The 21,126-nt window shown below is 39.3% G+C and overlaps 1 protein-coding gene across 1 annotated transcript in view; it reads right to left on the bottom strand.

The window, feature by feature from the left end:
- The window catches only part of TMEM245 (transmembrane protein 245), a 55,916-nt gene that overhangs the window by 21,089 nt on the left and 13,701 nt on the right, over positions 1-21,126 (bottom strand). Inside the window, exons 6-8 of the mRNA XM_060282193.1 lie at positions 16,410-16,579; positions 1,503-1,607; positions 811-893 (exon numbers count right to left, since the gene is read on the bottom strand). Coding sequence (XP_060138176.1) covers positions 811-893; positions 1,503-1,607; positions 16,410-16,579 — 358 coding nt within the window. The remainder of the gene's footprint in view (positions 1-810; positions 894-1,502; positions 1,608-16,409; positions 16,580-21,126) is intronic.

The raw sequence follows: 21,126 nt of genomic DNA, 5'->3' as shown, positions 1-21,126 counted from the left end.
TGCAGTATGTTTAGAACACTTCTAATGACAAGCTGGGACTAAACTACAATAAACTCGCTCCATCTCAGCTTCTTTGATCTCCTTAGGTCATGTGAATGGAAGTTATCAAATGCCTCTGTAAAAGTAATACCAATGTACCGTAAAGCCATTAGACCATTTTCAGATTTAAAAAAAATAGATATACACTCTCTGTACATTTGCTGTATCATTATGAATTATAGCCTAGAAAATATAAACACTTAATAATGTCTTATGCTCTTTTTAGCATAACCAAGTGATGGGTGTGACTTTTCAAAAAATGTAAATTTAGATCTATAGGGCCCAGCATTAACCAGATATATGTGAGACAGTGTCCTGGTTGGTACATAACACTAAGCCAAACCAAACAAAGGTTTGTTCTTGACTTGCCATTTGGTTTGGCCATGATTTTCACTCCATACATTTGCATGCTCACTCATACAGGCTTAGCTATTGTTTGGCATAGCAGTATGTGTGAATAGGATCAATGAAGTGGTAACAACAGTTTGCATCAAGGATTCTGAAACTGAAAATGAGAGCCCCCAACACAACTCTTTTTCCAACAGCATTTCTCCTTGTCCTAACCAAGCACTGCTGTTTCAAAGTACTTCCAAAGTACCACAAGGCCTTTCTTCACAAACACCAGTATTGTGCTGAACAAATTAAAAGATGCACTTGTCACTGCCAACCATATTTATGGACTTAAGATTAAGAGAACATTTGTACGCTACTGGGTATGGCATTTACAGAATTGTTCTTCCAAATTCTATCACATTATTTCAGTATTCTTACTTGGCCCATTCGGGATGATTGGCTACAGTTTCATTGATCAAGCTGCTTGTGACTTCAATCATATGTACGCTTTCTTGGTGCACCTAAGTTAGGAGGAAAAATATAAATGAAATTAATGCAACTTAGCATACATCATGTTCTAAATTAATGGAAAGGCAATGAAGCCTAGGCTTTAGAAGCAACATTAAAACATTTTAGTACAATACAGATAATGCTATATAGCCATAATATAACAAGCTACATAAACCTCAAGGCAATAAACTAAACCAGACATTTCGCTATTGACAGATAACCTAAAGTAAGGTTGGCCTCAGGGGTTAGGTCACAATATTATTTTCCCAAACTAATTGCAAACCATTATGGTTCCCAAACAGAATCAACCAAGAGGCCACATAGAGCCGAAATGACCCTTCATAAGGACCTAACACTGTGAATTTTTCATTAGTTTATACATAGCAATATTTAATTGCTATCATTTTTGTAGTACAGTATACTTTCCCCAATAGTCATGCAAATACATGCCTAAATATTTGTTGTTTTCATTACAGTTACTTTTCCTGTCATATATCCGTTGAAAATTGAAATTAAAGTATTTATTTAAAAAATAGTCATGCACGTATCAAAGTTAAACGTAACAAAGTTAAAAGAATCAGGCAACTACCGTATGTACTGTATTTAATTGGACTCAGTACCTTTGCTGTAAGGAGCAGAGCTAGCAGAAGGGTGCCTATCACTAGCACAAATATAATGAAAATGCTAATGATTTTATCTAGCATTTTTTCCAGCCACACGATCATCTGTGCAGAACAAAAAGGAAAGGGTAAAACAGAAAAGTCATTGAATATTTAGAAATCAAAATTGCATGTAAACATACTCAAACCCTACTGGCAGCCTTTCCTCCCAGTGAAATTTGGTTGGATCCAGACTTAGACCATGCTTAAAACAGGCCCACAGAAATCAATGAGACATGCAACAGAATCCTAGCCATGTCTGCTCAGAAGACCTATTGAATTTAGTAGGGCTTATTCTCAGGCATGTGGACATAGGACTGTAGCCTTAGTCATAAATAACAGGTCCTACAGATTTCAATGGGAATAGTTTAAGCTTGACTAAGCCTGGAACTGACCTATTGACTGCAAGAAAGGGTACTAATATAGGTGCACTGACACATAAGACAGAGTGTACAGCACTAGAATTGAGAAATATTAAGAATGATTTTATTACTCAGCACTGCAACACAGAACAATAACCTAGAAAATAGTTTAACATTATTTACCAGACTCAAGAGCAACTTCTATTAATTTCTCAGCTTCTTGCACTTAATAATCAGAGGGTCGTTATCTATGCATGGAAAGTACAGCTTGTAATAAGCTGCTAACTTGGTGCCTTTGTAACTCCAAATGATTTTCAAAAGCATTAACCATCAAACACCTTTCCATCAACAGAAGCCAGGGTACTTCCACATATACACACATTTAGTGTATGCCACATCATTTATTTAATTGCCTAGATCCTATGTTTGAGCAAACGGTTTTAAATGTGGATTCTGTTAGCCCATTTGCTAACACCAGATGTAACTTATACCACCCCCCTTCAAAGGCACCACCCTCAGAGTATGATCAGAAAACCGTAAAATCAATACAATATTTGTCTCGTGAGTCTTTACTGACTTGGAGAGGTGCAGGTAATATAAGCAGCACTGTTCATTTGAACCAGCTATGGGGACCAACAATACTAGCAGTAAAATGGGAGTTTCAAGTGCTAGGAATTCAGTAGTAAAAGGCACAAATGCTGCTTGTGAAACTAGAAGCAAAACAGAAATGAGGTGGTGGAAGCCATGGTCTGTGAACGAGCCAGAAGAGTATGTGCAAGAGGCAGTGTGATCGTCACTGATATCAGTACCAATAACAGCAGAACTGTGTCTGCTATTGGTTTTGGCGCCGATATCAACATTAACCAGCAGAGAAAATGGCTCCGTCAGAAATAATCTGGGTTTGGGAATTTTTTTGGGGGGGGGGGCAAGGAACAGACAAGGCTACGGAGACCAGAAGGCCAGAGAATGTTGGCATGGATGGCAATGCAGAAAGCAACCAATGAAACTTCAGAGGATATTGAACGTTTGCAACATTTGATGTGTTGGAGATATGGGAGAGAATGAAGCTTTCCCTGCTAGGTAGAATTTCAGCCATTAAAATGAATTTATTGCCCAGGATGCTGTTTTTATTCCAAACAATTCAGGCTACTTCAAAGAATGGAAAAAAGATATTTCTAAAGTTATTCGGCAGGAGGGAAAGCCATGAATTAAACATAAAATTATGATAGATATAAAAGATGGAGGAGGCTTTGCTCTGTCAGACCTGCAAATGTACTATTTTGGATAATAATACATCTTATTTTGTGTTGGTTAAAATAGTGGATTTACATTGGATAATGCAGACATCCTGGATCTAGAGGGTCACTACTTAAAATTCAGCTGGCATGCATGCCTTTGGTATGGGAAGGCGAAAATTTATAAAAGTTTTATAAACCATATTCTTAGGAAGAATCTGTACAGTTTGGGAGAAATATAAAAATCTGCTGGAAAGAAAAACACCTTTTATGGCTATCTCCCATCGAGGCAATTACAATTAAGAGAGTTAATATGGATATACAATAGGCAGCCTACAGGGAATTGCTGTATTTCACAGGGGTGGAACACAAACTGAAATCAATGGAAAACCTAAGAAGCCAAGTTATAGATTGGTTGCAATATCATCAGTTCCACTAAAGTATATGCTTAAATTAGATAGAAATAATGGTTTTTCGGACCAAAGCTCAAAATTCGAAAAAGAACTCCTGCAAAACAAAGATAAAACTTTTGTCTAAAATGTATATAACCTGTTAAAATGGAAAACAAAAGACGTACTAGTTAAAGCCTCAATGGCGCACTGGGCAATAGATATAGGACACAACATAGATTTTAGCCTCTGGGAGAAACTTTGGAAAAGTGACTTGAAATTTACAGCATGCTATTCTTTGAAAGAGAACTATTTGGAAATGATTCATAGATGGTATCTAACTCCGAGTAGGCTTTCTAAGATTTACAAGTGCTGGAAGTGTAAAGAGGTGGAGGGAACGTTCTTTTCATATGTGGTGGACATGTAAAAAGGTAAGAGAGTATTGGGAAATGATTTATAATGAACTGGAAAAAATTGTTTAAAATTACTTCCCCCCAAAAAACTAGAGTCCTTTCTGCAGGGGATAACTCAGACTGAAACCCCCAGGTGTCAGAGAAGGTTATTTATGTATGCAACAACTGTGGCCGGTGTTTTGTTAGCCCCCAAATGGAAAGCATGTGAGGTCCCCACTAAAGAAGATTGGCAACTTAAGTTGACAGAATATGCACAGAAAATAACTGTGTACAGCTGAAAACGCTGGCAGCATTAAGATAAATTCAACATGAATAATTTTTGATGCATGTAATAGAGGAAAACCGATTGGAATAGTTATTAAAAAATATGCATGGATGTAAGATATACAAAATGAACCATGGAAGGAGAAGGGAAGTCAGGTTAAAGTACCGTATGTAAAATGTTACATAAACACATAATCAAAACCCCAGGAAATTTTAGATACACAGTGGTGCCTCGCTAGACGAATTTAATTCGTTCCACGGGTCTTTTCTTATAACGAAAAATTCGTCTAGTGAATCCCATAGGAATGCATTGAATTTTTTTTGAATTTTTTTTTTTGCCCATAGGAACGCATTAATTGAATTTCAATGCATTCCTATGGGAAACCGCGATTCGCTAGACGAATTTTTCATAAAACGAATTCGTCTAGCGAGGCAACCTCCACTAGAAAAAACCTTTCGTTAAGCGGAAATTTCTTTAAGCAGGGCATTCGTTAAGCGAGGCACCACTGCAATTGCCAGGGCACAGCAGCAGTAATCCAGAGGACGTAAAGATGGCTAGTGATCCTCATAGCAACCTTCAAGGGGAGGAAATGCTGGTGCCACTGTGAAGGTAGGGATCTAGGTTGCAGCATAGCAGTACCTTTCCCTCTAGGGAAAAGTAGTCTCTACCTGGATTGGGGAGTAAACATGCCAGAGGGATAGAGAACAAGGGATCTCTGTTCTTCAAACATGAACAGTCCTAATGATCACCTTGGTGGAACTCCTTAGAGACACCTGATGTTCCCAGCCAAGAGACAAAAGGTGGGAGCAGTGGAAGTGTTAATGATGTGGAAAGGAGTGGCACAAATATTGATTTGCATGGGTACTTCACTTCACAACCTGGAGAGTGAAGGGAAGAACGGTCCTTGGTCTCCTCTTCAGAAACTGAAACAATTACCTGCACACCTGGAGAAGGTAAACAACTTGAGTCGCCAACACTGGCTGTGTATAGCCAAGGCATTATTAACCATTCACTTGGGACACAGGAAGGTCTTTCCCAAAGCATCACCCACATGTGTGTATATTGATGATCTTCTGACAGCGAACACCACTCTAAACCCTGTGCTCTTCTCTTACTGAAATATTATAATTGCCATATTTATCAGTGGTTTGTCATTGTCTCCTGTGCATTTTGCAATTTTAAAACAGTCGCTGCACCACAGACACTTCACTACAATTGTAACATCAAATACCAGTGAAGTGAAATCAAAACATACATGAGAGAGAGAGAGAGAGAGAGAGAGAGAGAGAGAGAGAGAGAGAGAAAGAACAGAACATGCTGCTAGGTGGTAGTTGAAGAAGGTGTAGCGATCTCTGACTGCATGCATGCTTAGTTCTGGGGGTGCAGTTGGCTCCTAAATATGTGTCAGTTTAAGCTCTGCATGTTTCTGAATTGTGCTCTGTACAGGACCCTCTTTGTGTGCCTGCACAGGGAGTACAAAGAGAAACAATGGTTTATGTTCCTCTTTTATTATTGATTACTATATACTCTATATACAGTGGTACCTCTACTTACGAATCTAATGCGTTCCGAACGCACATTCGTAAGTCGAAAAAAAATGTAAGTCGAATCCCATAGGAATGCATTGGGAGAAAAAATTCGTAAGTCGAAGCAACCCTATCTAAAAATTCGTAAGTAGAAAAAATCCTATCTAAACCGCATCCAAGATGGCGGACGGAGCTCCATTCGTAAGTAGAAACATTCGTAAGTAGAGTTATTCGTAAGTAGAGGTACCACTGTACACTTGCACTGCTGTCTCATAGCCCTTCTATACATGGGTCACATTAAGGGAACAAAAAGTTCAACTATGCAAGCAAAAATAAGGCCACCCTGAAACAAAGTAGCAAATTTAGCCATATGATGTTAACAACTTGGTACTGTAGCGCACAATAAGTGAACACATTGGAAAAGTTATTTAACTCTAGAACATGTTTTACTTGCAACTGCAAAAGGATTCTTTATTGATGCACTTATTCACACTTACGGGACCATCAACAAAATGTTGCAGTGTAGAATGCTCCTGTTCACTGTTCCAACTAGGTACTCATGCTCTTTTCTAGAACACTCCACTACATTCCATCCTCCCCACCCCAGTTTTCTACTCTTCACCTGCAACAGACACCGTTTTGTGGCTATTGAGTGCTCAGTCATCACTGAAGTATTTTGGGATCTCTTTCCCCCTTAGGGTTCTTTTTAAAAAAAACTTTTTAAAACATTTCTGCAACCCCTGGATATCCTCCAAGCCTGTCAATACTCTTGTGCGTATCATTACCCTCCCTCTCCTTCATGGGTGCAAACTGATGACTGAATCATCTGATTAATCATGCAATTTTCTTGGCTACTCTGATTTAGGTCAAGACTTTGAAGGTTTTCCAAAAGTTACAGAAATAAACTAAGGGCTGATACACACGAGCCCCCTAATCCCTGGTGTCAAACCCTAGTAATAACAAACCCTGGTTAGCATTAATCACAGTTAAGATCAGTGCTGACATAAGGCTTAGTAATAGTTAAAGCCATGGTGGGAATTTGTGCAGAAGGGAACGAAACGCCACAGTTCACTTCCTTAACCACAATAAAAGGATCAGAATCGTGATGTGTACGCTAGCTCCTTGCTACAAGTCAATGTGAGCTAGCGGCAAATAAATGGCTTCATTTTTAACTCAAGAGCACCTTGCACCTCAGTGATCACACTTTACCTTTCTGGTGATCTTCGATTCTGCATCAAACTATCTGCATACTTTATGTGTAAGGAGTTGAAATATACTTAAGCTAAACTTGCATCCACTTTCCCTTACCAGGCTGGCCATAATCAGTGATTGCATTCCCTGCCCACACAGAAAAATATTCTAAGGCATTAGTGATTTAGTTTCATAATCAAGTAACTAACTGAAGTTATTAACCGTTACAAACAAATGTCACGATTATCTATGAGTTAGAGATAGCAAGCCATTAAGCCGCAGAAGGTGATTCACTTAAGGAAGACTAAGCATGCAGTCAATGAAACTCATTTTTAATTATTATTATTTAAAAAAAACTTTACACAAAAGTTGTGTTTTGAACCCTAGTACAAAATAAATGCATTAAATGAAATTCTTGTAAATATTGTTTTCTGATTGTTATTCTTAGAATTTCAGGGGGAAAGCTGCAGTGAATAAAATTTCAAACTGTTTTAAATAGTGAATTCAGTATATCTAATGAATTTTAATTTAAATGCTTATACAATGGAAATCGTCCTTTGAGGATAAAGCACATTCTTCCTGTGTGAATTGCACACAATAATTTGGCATGGCAAGCATCAAATATTTTATTTACATCTTTGTTTTTCAATCAAATATTTGTGTATGGAGTATTATGTACGAAATATCTTTCTGAGCAAATATGCATTTTTTTTCTCTTAAATCAGAATTTGCAGGGATCAGGTTGTATCTGAATAAATCATACATGGGAGTAGGCCTAATGAAATCAATACAGTCTATTCTGAATATGAGTTAGTCAAGATATAGCCCATTAGGTCTACTAAGAGATAAATCAACATAAGCAATATTATGTCCCATTAATATTAGATCAGTGTATTAGTAATTTACATTGCACTGGCTTCAGCTTGGTTAAGAAAAGCCATATGCAAGGAATAATCATGTATTTATAAGATGTTTTATAGCTTTTTCTTGAACATTATGGAAAAAACCAATTCTAGATGCAACTGCCAATTGCATTCTACTGAATTTCCCAAATGGTATCAGTGTAGACATATCAGCCATGGTTAATTATGGTTGGGCAATTTGAGCAGAAGGAGAGAGAGAATACACAAGCTTGTGGCTCATTGTAATTCCTTAAACAGGCTTTCAGGTTTTGTTTGAACTAGCTCAAAGTAGACTTAAACACTTTCAAATATTAAAAGTATTGTTAAGTTATCATTTTCTTTTCACCCTCCTCTTGCCATTCCTCTCCTGCTAATAACTCTCTTCTACTGGCACCCAATTTTCACTTCTGGCAGCAAATGAAGCAATATGCTTACATGAAGACCATATTATTTATTATTTACCAACAGTTGTGTGAGCATTCTACATAGGTTTATATATCTATTCCTCAGCTTCAAGTTCTCAGTTGTGTATAAACATGAGCTAGGTGGAGTTTGGTTATCTCAATTTGAGGCAAATGGAACATTTATCATTCAATGTCAATGTTCAGTACATAATCCTTCTTCATCAAGCATGCTAAAGAAAACTAGAGGGCATTGAATGACCTTCTGTAGCTTATATCATGGCGTGGAATAAAATTGCTGTGATGCAAATCAAGAGCAAGCCATGTTACCAACAAGAAACAAAAACCACTTCATGCTGGGAAAGGGCACAAAATATATTAACTGCAAACAAACTGTCTGCTTATTTACCTTCTTATTAAGCCAATGCCACAGCTTGGGAGAAGGAAAGTGGGAGAACGTAGAAGAGAAAGAGACAAGAAGACAGTGAAGAATTATTGAAGAATGCAGTTGTAGTGCAAAAATGAAAAACACAGACCCCTGGATTATGCAAGGAATGAAATGAAACCATTCCAGAGACAGACCTTCATCAAAGCCGTAAAGACGTGGCAGAAACCATCAAAACCATTTTTTCAATCAGAAAAAAATGTACAGTATTTAGAAATTTTAAAACATGCACTGTACCAACAAATGTTGGACTGCTCTGCTGATTTATATTAGTGTCTTCTGAGCTAAAGCTTATGGGCCACAGCTAAAATATACACAACTGCATTACCTAAAGAAGACAAACTGCCTTCTGGGGTTGTTTGGATGACACTCTTTAAAAGGGTTCATTCTTCTGGGGTGAGAAAAATACCAAATCCATTTAACAAGCCATGGGACTGGAGATAGGGAAGAGAAAAGGAGATTACTTACCATGTATTTTTTCTTCTCCATGACTCACCAAGGGCATTCCAAAAGCCTTTGGCAGCAGGATTCCCCCCTTGCAAGGTGCAATCACTTTAGCTGCTCCATCAAGGGGAAGGGCCTTCATTCTACCCAGACTAAACTAGAATAACCCCTCAACCCTATAAACTGATAACAAAACTCATTAACTTGATGTGCAAGAAAGACAACTGTATAGAGAAAAGAATAGGACCATAGGGACAACCCCAGGGCCCCCTGCCTAATCAACCACCTAACCAAAGGACAGCACAGACATGCACAGAATGCCCTCTGGTAGTCATGGAGAACAAGAATAGGATATCTTCTTATCCCATGACGCAAAAGGGCATTCCAAAAATGTTCAGAATTCTTTAAAAATCAGTACAGTGGTACCTTGGTTTAAGAACAGCTTAGTTTATGAACAACTTGGAATAAGAACGCAGCAAACCCGCAAGTGTTTTGGTTTGTGAACTTTGCCTTGGAAGCAGAACATGTTCCGCTTCCTGCTGAGTGTGTTCCATTTGGAAATTGAGTCCCCCGCTGCTATGGGAAAGCACGCCTTGGTTTAAGAACGCTATAGTTTATGAACGGACTTCCGGAACAGATTAAGTTTGTAAACCAAGGTACCGCTGTACTGTCCCAGAGTGGGTCCAGGGACTAAAACTTTATGAATAGCTACTTTCTGCAAGACCCTTCCCCTAAATGCTGCATGAACTGAGGGCATCAATTGTTCAATGCCTTTAAAAGTGCGTACTGAAAAATACACTACCACTTTGCAAATTTCTGCCAAAGAAGAATGACTTCAGGAGGCTGCTGCAACCCAATTACTGTACCTAGAAATAGTGGATTTTGATACTTTCCTAACCTCTGAACCAATCTGAAATAAAAAAGAGATTCAGAGTGCCTGTCACTCTCCCCAAGTACAATGAAAGAGCCCCTTAAATGCCCAGTTTGTGCCACATCTTTGCCTGTTGATGCACCAGCTTAGGACAAAAGGTTGGAAGGGAAACTTCCTGATATCCATGTAAAAAGGTAAAAGAACCAACAATATTTTGCTTCTGGCAACCAACATGCCTTTGAAATTTTGAGGTATTATCATAGTCAGAATCCAAAGGAAAAGGAGGAAAAAAATTCTTCTCCCACACACCCCCAGGGGGTAGTATTTGGCATATCAAATCTGTATAGAAAAAATGATGCCTTTGTGGAGTGAATACAACAGTGGGATATTTAAGTAGTTTGCTCCCATTAATGAGATCTGCTCTCAACTGCTAGCAGAACTGCACAGACCTTTGATGGGTTTCTGCTCCTTTTACTGGTTGCAATAGAGTTTATTTCTTCTGTGACACAGGAAAAACTTGCAACATGGAAAATATGGGTGGCATTTCAAAACATTGACGAAGCATTCCTTTGGCTCTCTACAGCAAACTCTCTGATGAAAAATGAAAAAGTTTTTTTTGGGGGGGGACTTGTCCTGCTGCAGCAATTCATTCTACTCCTGTATGATGGAACATCACAGCTCAATAATGTCCATGATTGCCAATGTGCCTACTCTTTCAACAGCAGACACACTGATGCTACACACAAAACATGTAGCATTGCAAACCCAGATATGGAGCAGCTCTTAACATTATGCAGCTGGAAGCGGAAAATATCACATGGGGCTGGCTATCAACCAAGTTGGATGACACAGCTAAATATGGCAGCCCACTTTTAGGACCTTGCCATCTGCACGTCACAAGCAGTACAGCATTCGCAATTTTTGGGTCATCACCAAGCATGTAAGTACTGTGATCAATTTTAATAATTATTAGTTAATTATTAATTGATGTTAATTGAGTTCTTATTATCATTATTTTCAAATGTATCTTAAGTACATCCTTTCATATGCACTATATAGGCATTTTGCTCCACAAATGACACTATTTGAATAATAAATAATGCTACAATAGATAAATTATGTTCTTGGATGATCAGTATTTACATATTCCTCTTGTCAGGTTTGGTTTATGATTATGGCTAACTCACTTCAGCTGAATTTTCAGGCAGAAAATGTCCTTGGCATAAACTGAATAGTTAGGTCAGGATTGGATTAACACACAATTCTACCTATAAAAGTGTAACATGGCCTATACTGGTCCTCTGGGCAGAGGGTGGGGAGTATGAAAATTTGGATTCAAAAGGTATTTGTATTCTTTGAATTGAGACAGAGATGCCTTGAAAAGAACCTTGAATCTTTAGTATTTTCAGTACTGGTGAAGAAATCCATTTCAGGTTTTCATAATCACTGAACTAGATTCAAAAATTGGGATTGAAGACTCATTCCATCTCTCTGCAGATACGTTTTCCGGAGCGAGTCTGCAGGTTTGACACTTCAATTTGATGAACAAAAGGGGTACTATGCCTGTTTCATTATGTCAATTTGATAGCTTGGCTTTGAGTCTTTCTATAGGTTTCTAACCTTTTGGTTTAAGCAAAATTAGACTCTTGATTTTGGGTAATTTACCCCTTACTGCCTGGGAGTTTTCGGTTTTTCTTAAAGATTAAAAATTCTCCCCTTATTCTGAATTGTTGAGAAGTGACCTTGAGTCTTTACGAATGCAGTAAGTTTCTTTTTCCTTGTGAGGAAACTGTTAGATCATTTACAGTGAAACAAGGTCTTTAGCCGACATCCCGTTAAGGTTTCTTTGAGTAATTTATGTTTTCTTGAGTATTTAATTACGTCAGTTAGTTTAGCTTCACCTTAATTTATTATTCTATCTTTATTATACTTTAATTCAATATATCTCGTTTCAGGGATCTTTCACGGTTTAAATTAGTTTTGTGCTCATTATATTCCTGTGATTGTCTTTTTTGCTATCCTGTTCCTGGATGCAAGCAAATAGGAATAGTCAACCTCTAATCGGCATGCTGGGTTTTGCCTGGCATCAGGTGGAGCTCTAGTTCTTTAATTGTTTAAAAAAGATCCATAAAGAGTTGGACAAGCATCTCTGCACTCCTCTGCAAAGGGGCTTTGGTCTCAATCACTTGGATTTGGATGGGCTGTGTGACTACCATTTTGGATGGTTTGAGAAGTGAATAAACTTTTGCAACTTTGAATTGTGCTCCTTTTTGCTGTAAATAGCATCTTTTTTGTCTTTAGCTTCAGTAATTCTAGCGTCCAGTGGTTTACCACACACCTTTGCTCCAGCAAAAGTAATAGATAGAGATGGGTATGTGAACTCAAATCTATTTCCTTAGCCACAATTATGCAAGCTACCCCACTGGTGGCCTATACTCTCAGTTCTTTAAGAGCATTACTGGTTCATGGTCGTTACCATATTTTAGGCAACAATTGGAGAACACAGTACGTTGGCTGTTATGTGATTTTTAATTTTTTTTCAGCCATGTCTTTAATGTTGTTGTTTTCATTGTGTTACAAATGAAAACATTCTTTTTATTTTTAAAAAAACACTATTTTAAAAAAAAAAACAAGTTGGACTCATCAAAGAACAAACATACCAGGAATGTTGTGGAAACTGGTATTTTCCTCAATACATCTTTGAGCTGTTTGGACTTCAGCTCTGTTATAAAGTGAACCCATAAAAAAAAAAGTTTAGAAACATTGCCACTGAGGCCTGAGAATTCTTTCAAAGAGCAGCTTCTACTCTCTTATCCCTTCTCCATCAACTGGAATAATGGCATTAGGTGAAAAACATGTGGCACTTCAGCTTCAAGGTTTGCCAGGGCTAATGGAGACTAGGGCTTCAATAGGATTATCTGCTAGTTGCACCATGTCTGTTTGTGCTTAACGGAGAGTAATGGGAGAGTGGTGCTTGAAGAAATTGCAGCTGGAGGCCAGTGAGCATAAATAAGACTGTGCTTATCAATTCTATACAATCTCTGATCATGTTACTTTTGTAGTACATTTTAAAAGGTGACCTGTGTAGACTGAAATGGCAGGAGCAAACTGCTAGGCCATTGCCAAGGCAATGAAATAAGGCATCGTCAGTAATACTGGACAATGGAAACTAGATGACCTACAAGAAAATAACCTACTACAAAATGAAGCAGCTTTCAAATACAATTAATTATCTTCTTAAAGGCCAGTGAAACAGTGATGTAGGGCGGAAAGTTTTCCATAATTTTTCAATTTGATTAAGTTCATTACTAACAAAGAAATAGATGCCAATTGCAAATCAGTATCAGGTAAGCTTTTCAAAGCTTTCAGCTTTGTTTACTAAACAGAAGTAAAATAAACATGCTAAATTACTTCATTCTCGTAAGACATCAGAATATTTTCCAATGCAAACTGGAAAATTTTCCAATGCAAACTTTGTATAGGACTTTTCCCCAGAAAATCCACACCAGTGGTAGCAAGTCAGTAATGAAGTAGCCATGCACTTTCATTCTGCTACAATGACTGCAGCATGTCAATCACTGATGAGGCAGTAGGAAACTACAGCATGCAACACTGGAATTCACTACACAGACAATTCATGCATTTACTACAAGGGAGATGAACAAATCTGAAAATAAAATCCTAAACATAATCTATTGCAATACCTTTTAGAAAATCAGAACAAGAAATAAGATGAAGAGTGGGTCCAACCTCAATCATCATTCCAGATTTATTTATTTATGAATTGCTTCCCAGAAACAATCCTGAAGTGATCTAACAATAAAAGCATCAACTATAAAAATAAATTCAAGCTCAATATAGATGGGATAAGAATGTCCACTTACAAGGCTTGTTGAAATGGATGCTTTTGCAATTTTTATGTACACCACTTAGAAACCTTGGTGATTAAGGGATTAAAAATAGCTGGTACAAGTAAACAATTAAAAGATCACAGAGATGACACTAGTCTGATGCGTAATGAGAGGGAGCTCCAGAGGGTAGATGTCATCACACTAAAGGTCTGATTCCTACATCGTAGGAAATGGACAACTTGAAGAGATGGTTTTTGCAGGAGGCCTTCCACTACAGAAAGCAGTGATAGACTGGGTATATAAGGGATGAGAAAAATTTTAAGTACCCAAGTCTTAAACTGCATAGGGTTTTTTACACCAGTACCAGCACTTTGAACTAAGCATGGCAGCTCACTGGACACTTTCAGCAGCATTGTTAACATACTGGCAATATTCTGCCTCACGTAGCATTAGGGTTGGGCAATGTCAGGTTTTCAACACATCAGGGCTGTTCAGCCAGGGGTGGGAGCACTGTAAAGGATCCCCCACTCCGCTGCCAGCTTGCCTGAGCCAGCAGTGGGGTGGGGGCTCCGTTAACTGTTTGGCTGAGGGGAGCGGCAACCGCACAAGCAGGCAGTGGGGTGCAGACTCCGTGAAACTGCTTGGTTGAGGCCGATACAGCTAAAAACCACCAGACATTCAATTACTATTCAGTGGACTCTATTGTTTGTTTTGTCCCCATCATACTTTAATAAATCAGTAGAATGCTAATGATTTGCTCTGTGCTTTAGTTTGCAGTGTTTATTTAACTTTGCTTATCTTAGATATTAGTCTAGACACAGCAAGTACTTTCTGGTTCACATAGGAAAAGCCGTATATGATTTCATATCACAATGCTCATTTGCAGGTATGGTAAGGTGGTTCTAAGTGTTTGCCGAGATAATATAACAGAATAGTCAGTGCCATCAGAAAATGTAAAAGATGTACAAGGCACTGGGAGAGGACAATGAAATTAAGAAGAAACATAAGGTGAAGCTTGATGATTTTGGATTATTTAAAGCTGAAGCTCGATATTCAAAGATGAATAAAAATATTGTTGATTACTTAAAGACACCATCCATTCCTGTTGTGTCATATTCCCCCTTTCTAGTAACCTAGAACTATTTACCCCACAGCTTGATTACTGCACTCTGCAGTCCAAGACCTTTGCCACTGATACAGCAATTAATTTACAAGCAACCCCCCATTTATGCGGGGGTTATGTTCCGAGGCACCGAACCCATACATGGAATTGTGTATATTTGAAACACCACTGGAAAAGCCTGCAAACACCCTCTAAACCACTCAACATCCTTGAAAAACCCTTTTAAAAACCAGCAGCACTTACCAGATGCCAAACTCCACCAAACTCCCTCCAAGGCTCCAACTCTCCACATGCCTCAACCATTAGTGCAAGGGCTCCTGGGATAGCTGGGTGCTGTTGTCATGCCTTTTTTTGCTCTTTCTGAGCTCTTTTGGGGCCGTTTTCACCATTTTTAAAGTCATTTCCAGGTTTGGTGAAATGCACATATGTGGGGATGCACACATACTGAACGTGCATAAATGGAGGGGTGTCTGTACATGCAAACTGTATCATGATCTAGGTCCACAGTGACTTTTCTGAGAAAGGTTTCTATTTTACCATTTTTAAAGAATATGTTTTTATTTTATAACAAACAAACATTATCAGGATTATCTCCATATGACTAGAAATGGTAGGTTAGAAAGCAAATTTCACCCACAACTGTTACAGCTTCTGAGACTGGCCAAGTACTACACAACTGGAAAAGGCACCCTAACATTTGTGGTTACCTTTACAATCTGTCTCAGCAGATTTTCCCATTAATGTATCAAGCTCTCACCTGGCCTGCTGTTTCCCACCCTTTGAAAAGTGCAGAATGTGGCCTAGCAAGTCATCTAGAAGGAAGCTTCTCCATTACTAATGCCAAGGAGGTATGTATTTGACAACTCCTTTGGATGGGTTTATTACTGGGAGTCCCTCTTTGGGGAGGGAAAAAGAAGTTTGGTCTGTAGAGGCTCAGTTGACTGTAGACAAAAGAGGTATTGGCTTGGAACCCAAGTTCTCTGATCCAGTGGGGACTCCCATTGGCAGATATGTGGATGATGATCCCAAAACCCACTGGAGCAAATTTTCATGAAGCACAAAGGGCTACAAAGGAAATCAGCAAAAGTCCCCTCCCTACCTTTCACCTGCAGGAGCATCCAATGGCTTCAGTTCTGTTCAAAAGAACACTGTACCTAAGCCATTAACTACAGCGACCCTAACTGTGTAACTAGTACTGTTTACAACCTAAAACCCAAACGGTGCAAATTACCTTCAATTCAAATTACTGTACAATGGTAAAGGGTTCTGTGCATTCATTACAGTGAATGAACATATTTGTAATTGAAATAGGCAAAACCGGTTTGACTCTGCCCCCACTCCCCCTATATATCTGATGCTCTGGTTGAAAAGCAGGATAAAAATGTTTAAATAAATTTTATATACGATACACACAGAGAGACGCACAAGTTTAAGAAGCAACTTTAAATACCTTACTGTCTAGCTTTAGAATGACTCTTCCGAGGCCCTTGATTGGTCGTGGTGCAAGAGCTTCTTGACGTTCTCTCACAAAATCTTCAAGGACATGCCACCAGACACTGCAGTGACTCACCAGAAATTTCACTACTCCAAAGTGGACCACAAGTTTTTTGATAACCCACACTGCAATATTAAAAGAAGACTTAATAAAAATACGGGGAAAAGGAACACAGCAATATTGCAGTAAGCTATCCTAAAATGGCCCCTTCATGGATCAATGCCTTGTCGTGGCGAAGGGGCTTGAATAACTCAGAGAAGCTATGAGCTATGCCATGCAGGGCCACCCAAGATGGACAGGTCATAGTGGAGAGTTTTGACTAAACGTGATCCACCTGGAGAAGGAACTGGCAAGCCACTCCAGTATCCCTGCCAAGAAAACTCCATGGACAAAGACAACAGGCATATAAAAGTTATGACGCTGGAAGATGAGCCCCTCAGGTCGGAAGGCGTCCAACATGCTACTGAGGAAGAGCGGAGGACAAGTACAAGTAGATTCAGAGCTGATGAAGCGGCTGGGCCAAAGCCGAAAGGACGCTCAGTTGCGGATATGCCTGGAAGCGAAAGGAAAGTCCGATGCTGTAAAGAAAAATATTGCATAGGAACCTGGAATGTAAGAACCATGAATAGAGGTAAGCTGGATGTGGTCAAAAATGAGATGACAAGAATAAATATCGACATCCTGGGCATCAGTGAACTAAAATGGAAGGGAATGGGTGAATTCAGTTCGGGTGACTATCATATCTACTACTGTGGGCAAGAATCCTGTAGAAGAAATGGAGTGGCCCTCATAGTCAACAAAAGAGTGGCAAAAGCTGTAATGGGATGCAATCTCAAAAATGACAGAATGATCTCGATACGAATCCAAGGCAGACCTTTTAACATCACAGTAATCCAAGTTTATGCACCAACTACCGGTGCTGAAGAAAGTGAAATTGACCAATTCTATGAAGACCTACAACACCTTCTAGAAATGACACCAAAGAAGGATGTTCTTCTCATTACAGGGGATTGGAATGCTAAAGTAGGGAATCAAGAGATAAAAGGAACAACTGGCAAGTTTGGCCTTGGAGTTCAAAACGAAGCAGGGCAAAGGCTAATAGAGTTCTGTCAAGAGAACAAGCTGGTCATCACAAACACTCTTTTCCAACAACACAAGAGACGACTCTACACATGGATATCACCAAATGGGCAGCATCGAAATCAGATTGATTATATTCTCTGCAGCCAAAGATGGAGAAGCTCTATACAGTCAGCAAAAACAAGACCTGGAGCTGACTGTAACTCAGATCATCAGCTTCTTATAGCAAAATTCCAGCTTAAACTGAAGAAAGTAGGAAAAACCACTGGGCCAGTAAGATACAATCTGAATCAAATCCCTTATGAATACACAGTGGAAGTGAGGAACAGGTTTAAGGATTTAGATTTGGTGGACAGAGTGCCTGAAGAACTATGGATGGAGGCTCGTAACATTATACAGGAGGCAGCAACGAAAACCATCCCAAGGAAAAGGAAATGCAAGAAGGCAAAATGGCTGTCCAACGAGGCCTTACGAATAGCGGAGGAGAGGAGGCAAGCAAAATGCAAGGGAGATAGGGAAAGATACAGGAAACTGAATGCAGATTTCCGAAAAACAGCAAGGAGAGATAAGAGGGTCTTCTTAAATGAGCAATGCAAAGAAATAGAGGAAAACAATAGAATGGGGAAAACCAGAGATCTGTTCAAGAAAATTGGAGATATGAAAGGAACATTTCGTACAAAGATTACCATAATCAAGGACAAAAGTGGTAAGGACCTAACAGAAGCAGAAGACATCAAGAAGAGGTGGCAAGAATACACAGAGGAATTATACCAGAAAGATATGGAGGTCTCGTACACCCCAGGTAGTGTGGTTGCTGACCTTGAGCCAGACATCTTGGAGAGTGAAGTCAAATGGGCCTTAGAAAGCACTGCTAATAACAAGGCCAGTGGAAGTGATGATATTCCAGCTGAACTATTTAAAATTTTAAAAGATGATGCTGTTAAGGTGCTACACCCAATATGCCAGCAAGTTTGGAAAACTCAGCAATGGCCAGAGGATTGGAGAAGATCAGTCTACATCCCAATTCCAAAGAAGGGCAGTGCCAAAGAATGCTCCAACTACCGCACAATTGCGCTCATTTCACACGCTAGCAAGGTTATGCTTAAAATTCTACAAGGCAGGCTTAGGCAGTATGTGGACCGAGAACTCCCAGAAGTGCAAGCTGGATTTCGAAAGGGCAGAGGAACCAGAGACCAAATAGCAAACATGCGCTGGATTATGGAGAAAGCTAGAGAGTTCCAGAAAAACGTCTACTTCTGCTTCATTGACTATGCAAAAGCCTTTGACTGTGTCGACCACAGCAAACTATGGCAAGTTCTTAAAGAAATGGGAGTGCCTGATCACCTCATCTGTCTCCTGAGAAATCTCTATGTGGGACAAGAAGCTACAGTTAGAACTGGATATGGAACAACTGATTGGTTCAAAATTGGGAAAGGAGTACGACAAGGTTGTATATTGTCTCCCTGCTTATTTAACTTATATGCAGAATTCATCATGCGAAAGGCTGGACTAGATGAATCCCAAGCAGGAATTAAGATTGCCGGAAGAAATATCAACAACCTCAGATATGCAGATGACACAACCTTGATGGCAGAAAGTGAGGAGGAATTAAAGAACCTTTTAATGAGGGTGAAAGAGGAGAGCGCAAAATATGGTCTGAAGCTCAACATCAAAAAAACCAAGATCATGGCCACTGGTCCCATCACCTCCTGGCAAATAGAAGGGGAAGAAATGGAGGCAGTGAGAGATTTTACTTTCTTGGGCTCCTTGATCACTGCAGATGGTGACAGCAGTCACGAAATTAAAAGACGCCTGCTTCTTGGGAGAAAAGCAATGACAAACCTAGACAGCATCTTAAAAAGCAGAGACATCACCTTGCCGACAAAGGTCCGTATAGTTAAAGCTATGGTTTTCCCAGTAGTGATGTATGGAAGTGAGAGCTGGACCATAAAGAAGGCTGATCGCCGAAGAATTGATGCTTTTGAATTATGGTGCTGGAGGAGACTCTTGAGAGTCCCATGGACTGCAAGAAGATCAAACCTATCCATTCTTAAGGAAATCAGCCCTGAGTGCTCCCTGGAAGGACAGATCGTGAAGCTGAGGCTCCAGTACTTTGGCCACCTCATGAGAAGAGAAGAATCCTTGGAAAAGACCCTGATGTTGGGAAAGATTGAGGGCACTAGGAGAAGGGGACGACAGAGGACAAGATGGTTGGACAGTGTTCTCGAAGCTACGAACATGAGTTTGACCAAACTACGGGAGGCAGTGCAAGACAGGAGTGCCTGGCGTGCTATGGTCCATGGGGTCACGAAGAGTCGGACACGACTAAACGACTAAACAACAAAATCCTAAAATGGCTGCTACATTTCTTTTGCTGATATAGGTGGGGAAATAATTTTGGTGCCTGAAACAAAAACAAAAATCAGCTTCATACTGATAGTAATACATATTCTGTAGTTACAAGAGCTAGAGTCAAATAGGAACACACACCACACCTCAACATTAAGAACTTTGAAGCCTCCTTGATTCCAATGAAAGATAAGCTCAGACTTTAGATCTCTCCCACTTGAATCAACGGTCTTCAAAGTGCTTGTTTTTGGGTGGGTGCCCAACTGGCATACTTAATATATCATTCATTCTCATTCTCTCTCTCTCTCCCCCCCCCCCTCTCTCTCACACACACATGTGTGTATGTGTGTGTATGCAGCAGCAGCAAACTAAACCAAACGTCACGGTAAAAATTATGAAGGATTCTAAAAATTCCAAAAATATTCAGTTATCTGAGATACACACAGCGCCAATGCAACAAGGCACATATTTAAATATGTTTTGGAGTCTCACAATACATGGAAAGCCTTAGAGAAGCCTAAACCATAGTTTGAAACTAATATGGTGTCTGAAATTACTCATGATGCCTATGGTTTTCAATGTCCGCTGCTGCTGGAAGTACTGTTTGGGAAAATCAAAATTATAAGAAGAGTCAGTGGAGGAAGACCAACTTGTTGGGTACTTACTCCCCCCCCCCCCGTAATGGAGACTGACCAGGAGTTTCTGAGGCAATTATGTAACTAGCATAAAGATTAAATATATTCCACTCATTAGCACCAAAATCTAGCCTAGCACCAAAATCTAGCCTAGGCTAAAATTATTTATACAAGACTTAATTATATGACCGTGGTACTCTTAAGGAACAAATGACAAAGATTTATGAGCACACACAGCAAAGTCTTCCCAGACAGGGCAGATAATCCCTTTGCCAACTTTTGAAGTATTCTTATATTGCAATAGGTAAATCAGCTCCATGTCACTGTGGCTTATAAACAGAAATCCATATATGAGCAAGTCACAAGACATTCAGCCTGATCCTTAGGCCTCAACTGAGTTTCTTTTTCTTTATATTTTAAGTATTTTTTTTATTTCAATATCATCCTTGCTCCTATGGGAGTCCAGAAGTACTCTTAACTACTTTGATGTCCACTTTGGAAAAATCTTCAACGCATTAACTGTCATATGATCACATGCAGGGTAGCCAATAGGGCTGGGCAGTATCTGGTTTTCAACATTGTGATATACCAATATATCATGATGTCCG

Source organism: Zootoca vivipara, chromosome 13, assembly GCF_963506605.1.
Source record: "Zootoca vivipara chromosome 13, rZooViv1.1, whole genome shotgun sequence".
Classification (NCBI taxonomy): Eukaryota; Metazoa; Chordata; class Lepidosauria; order Squamata; family Lacertidae; genus Zootoca; species Zootoca vivipara.
This window is presented reverse-complemented; position numbering and strand designations above follow the sequence as displayed.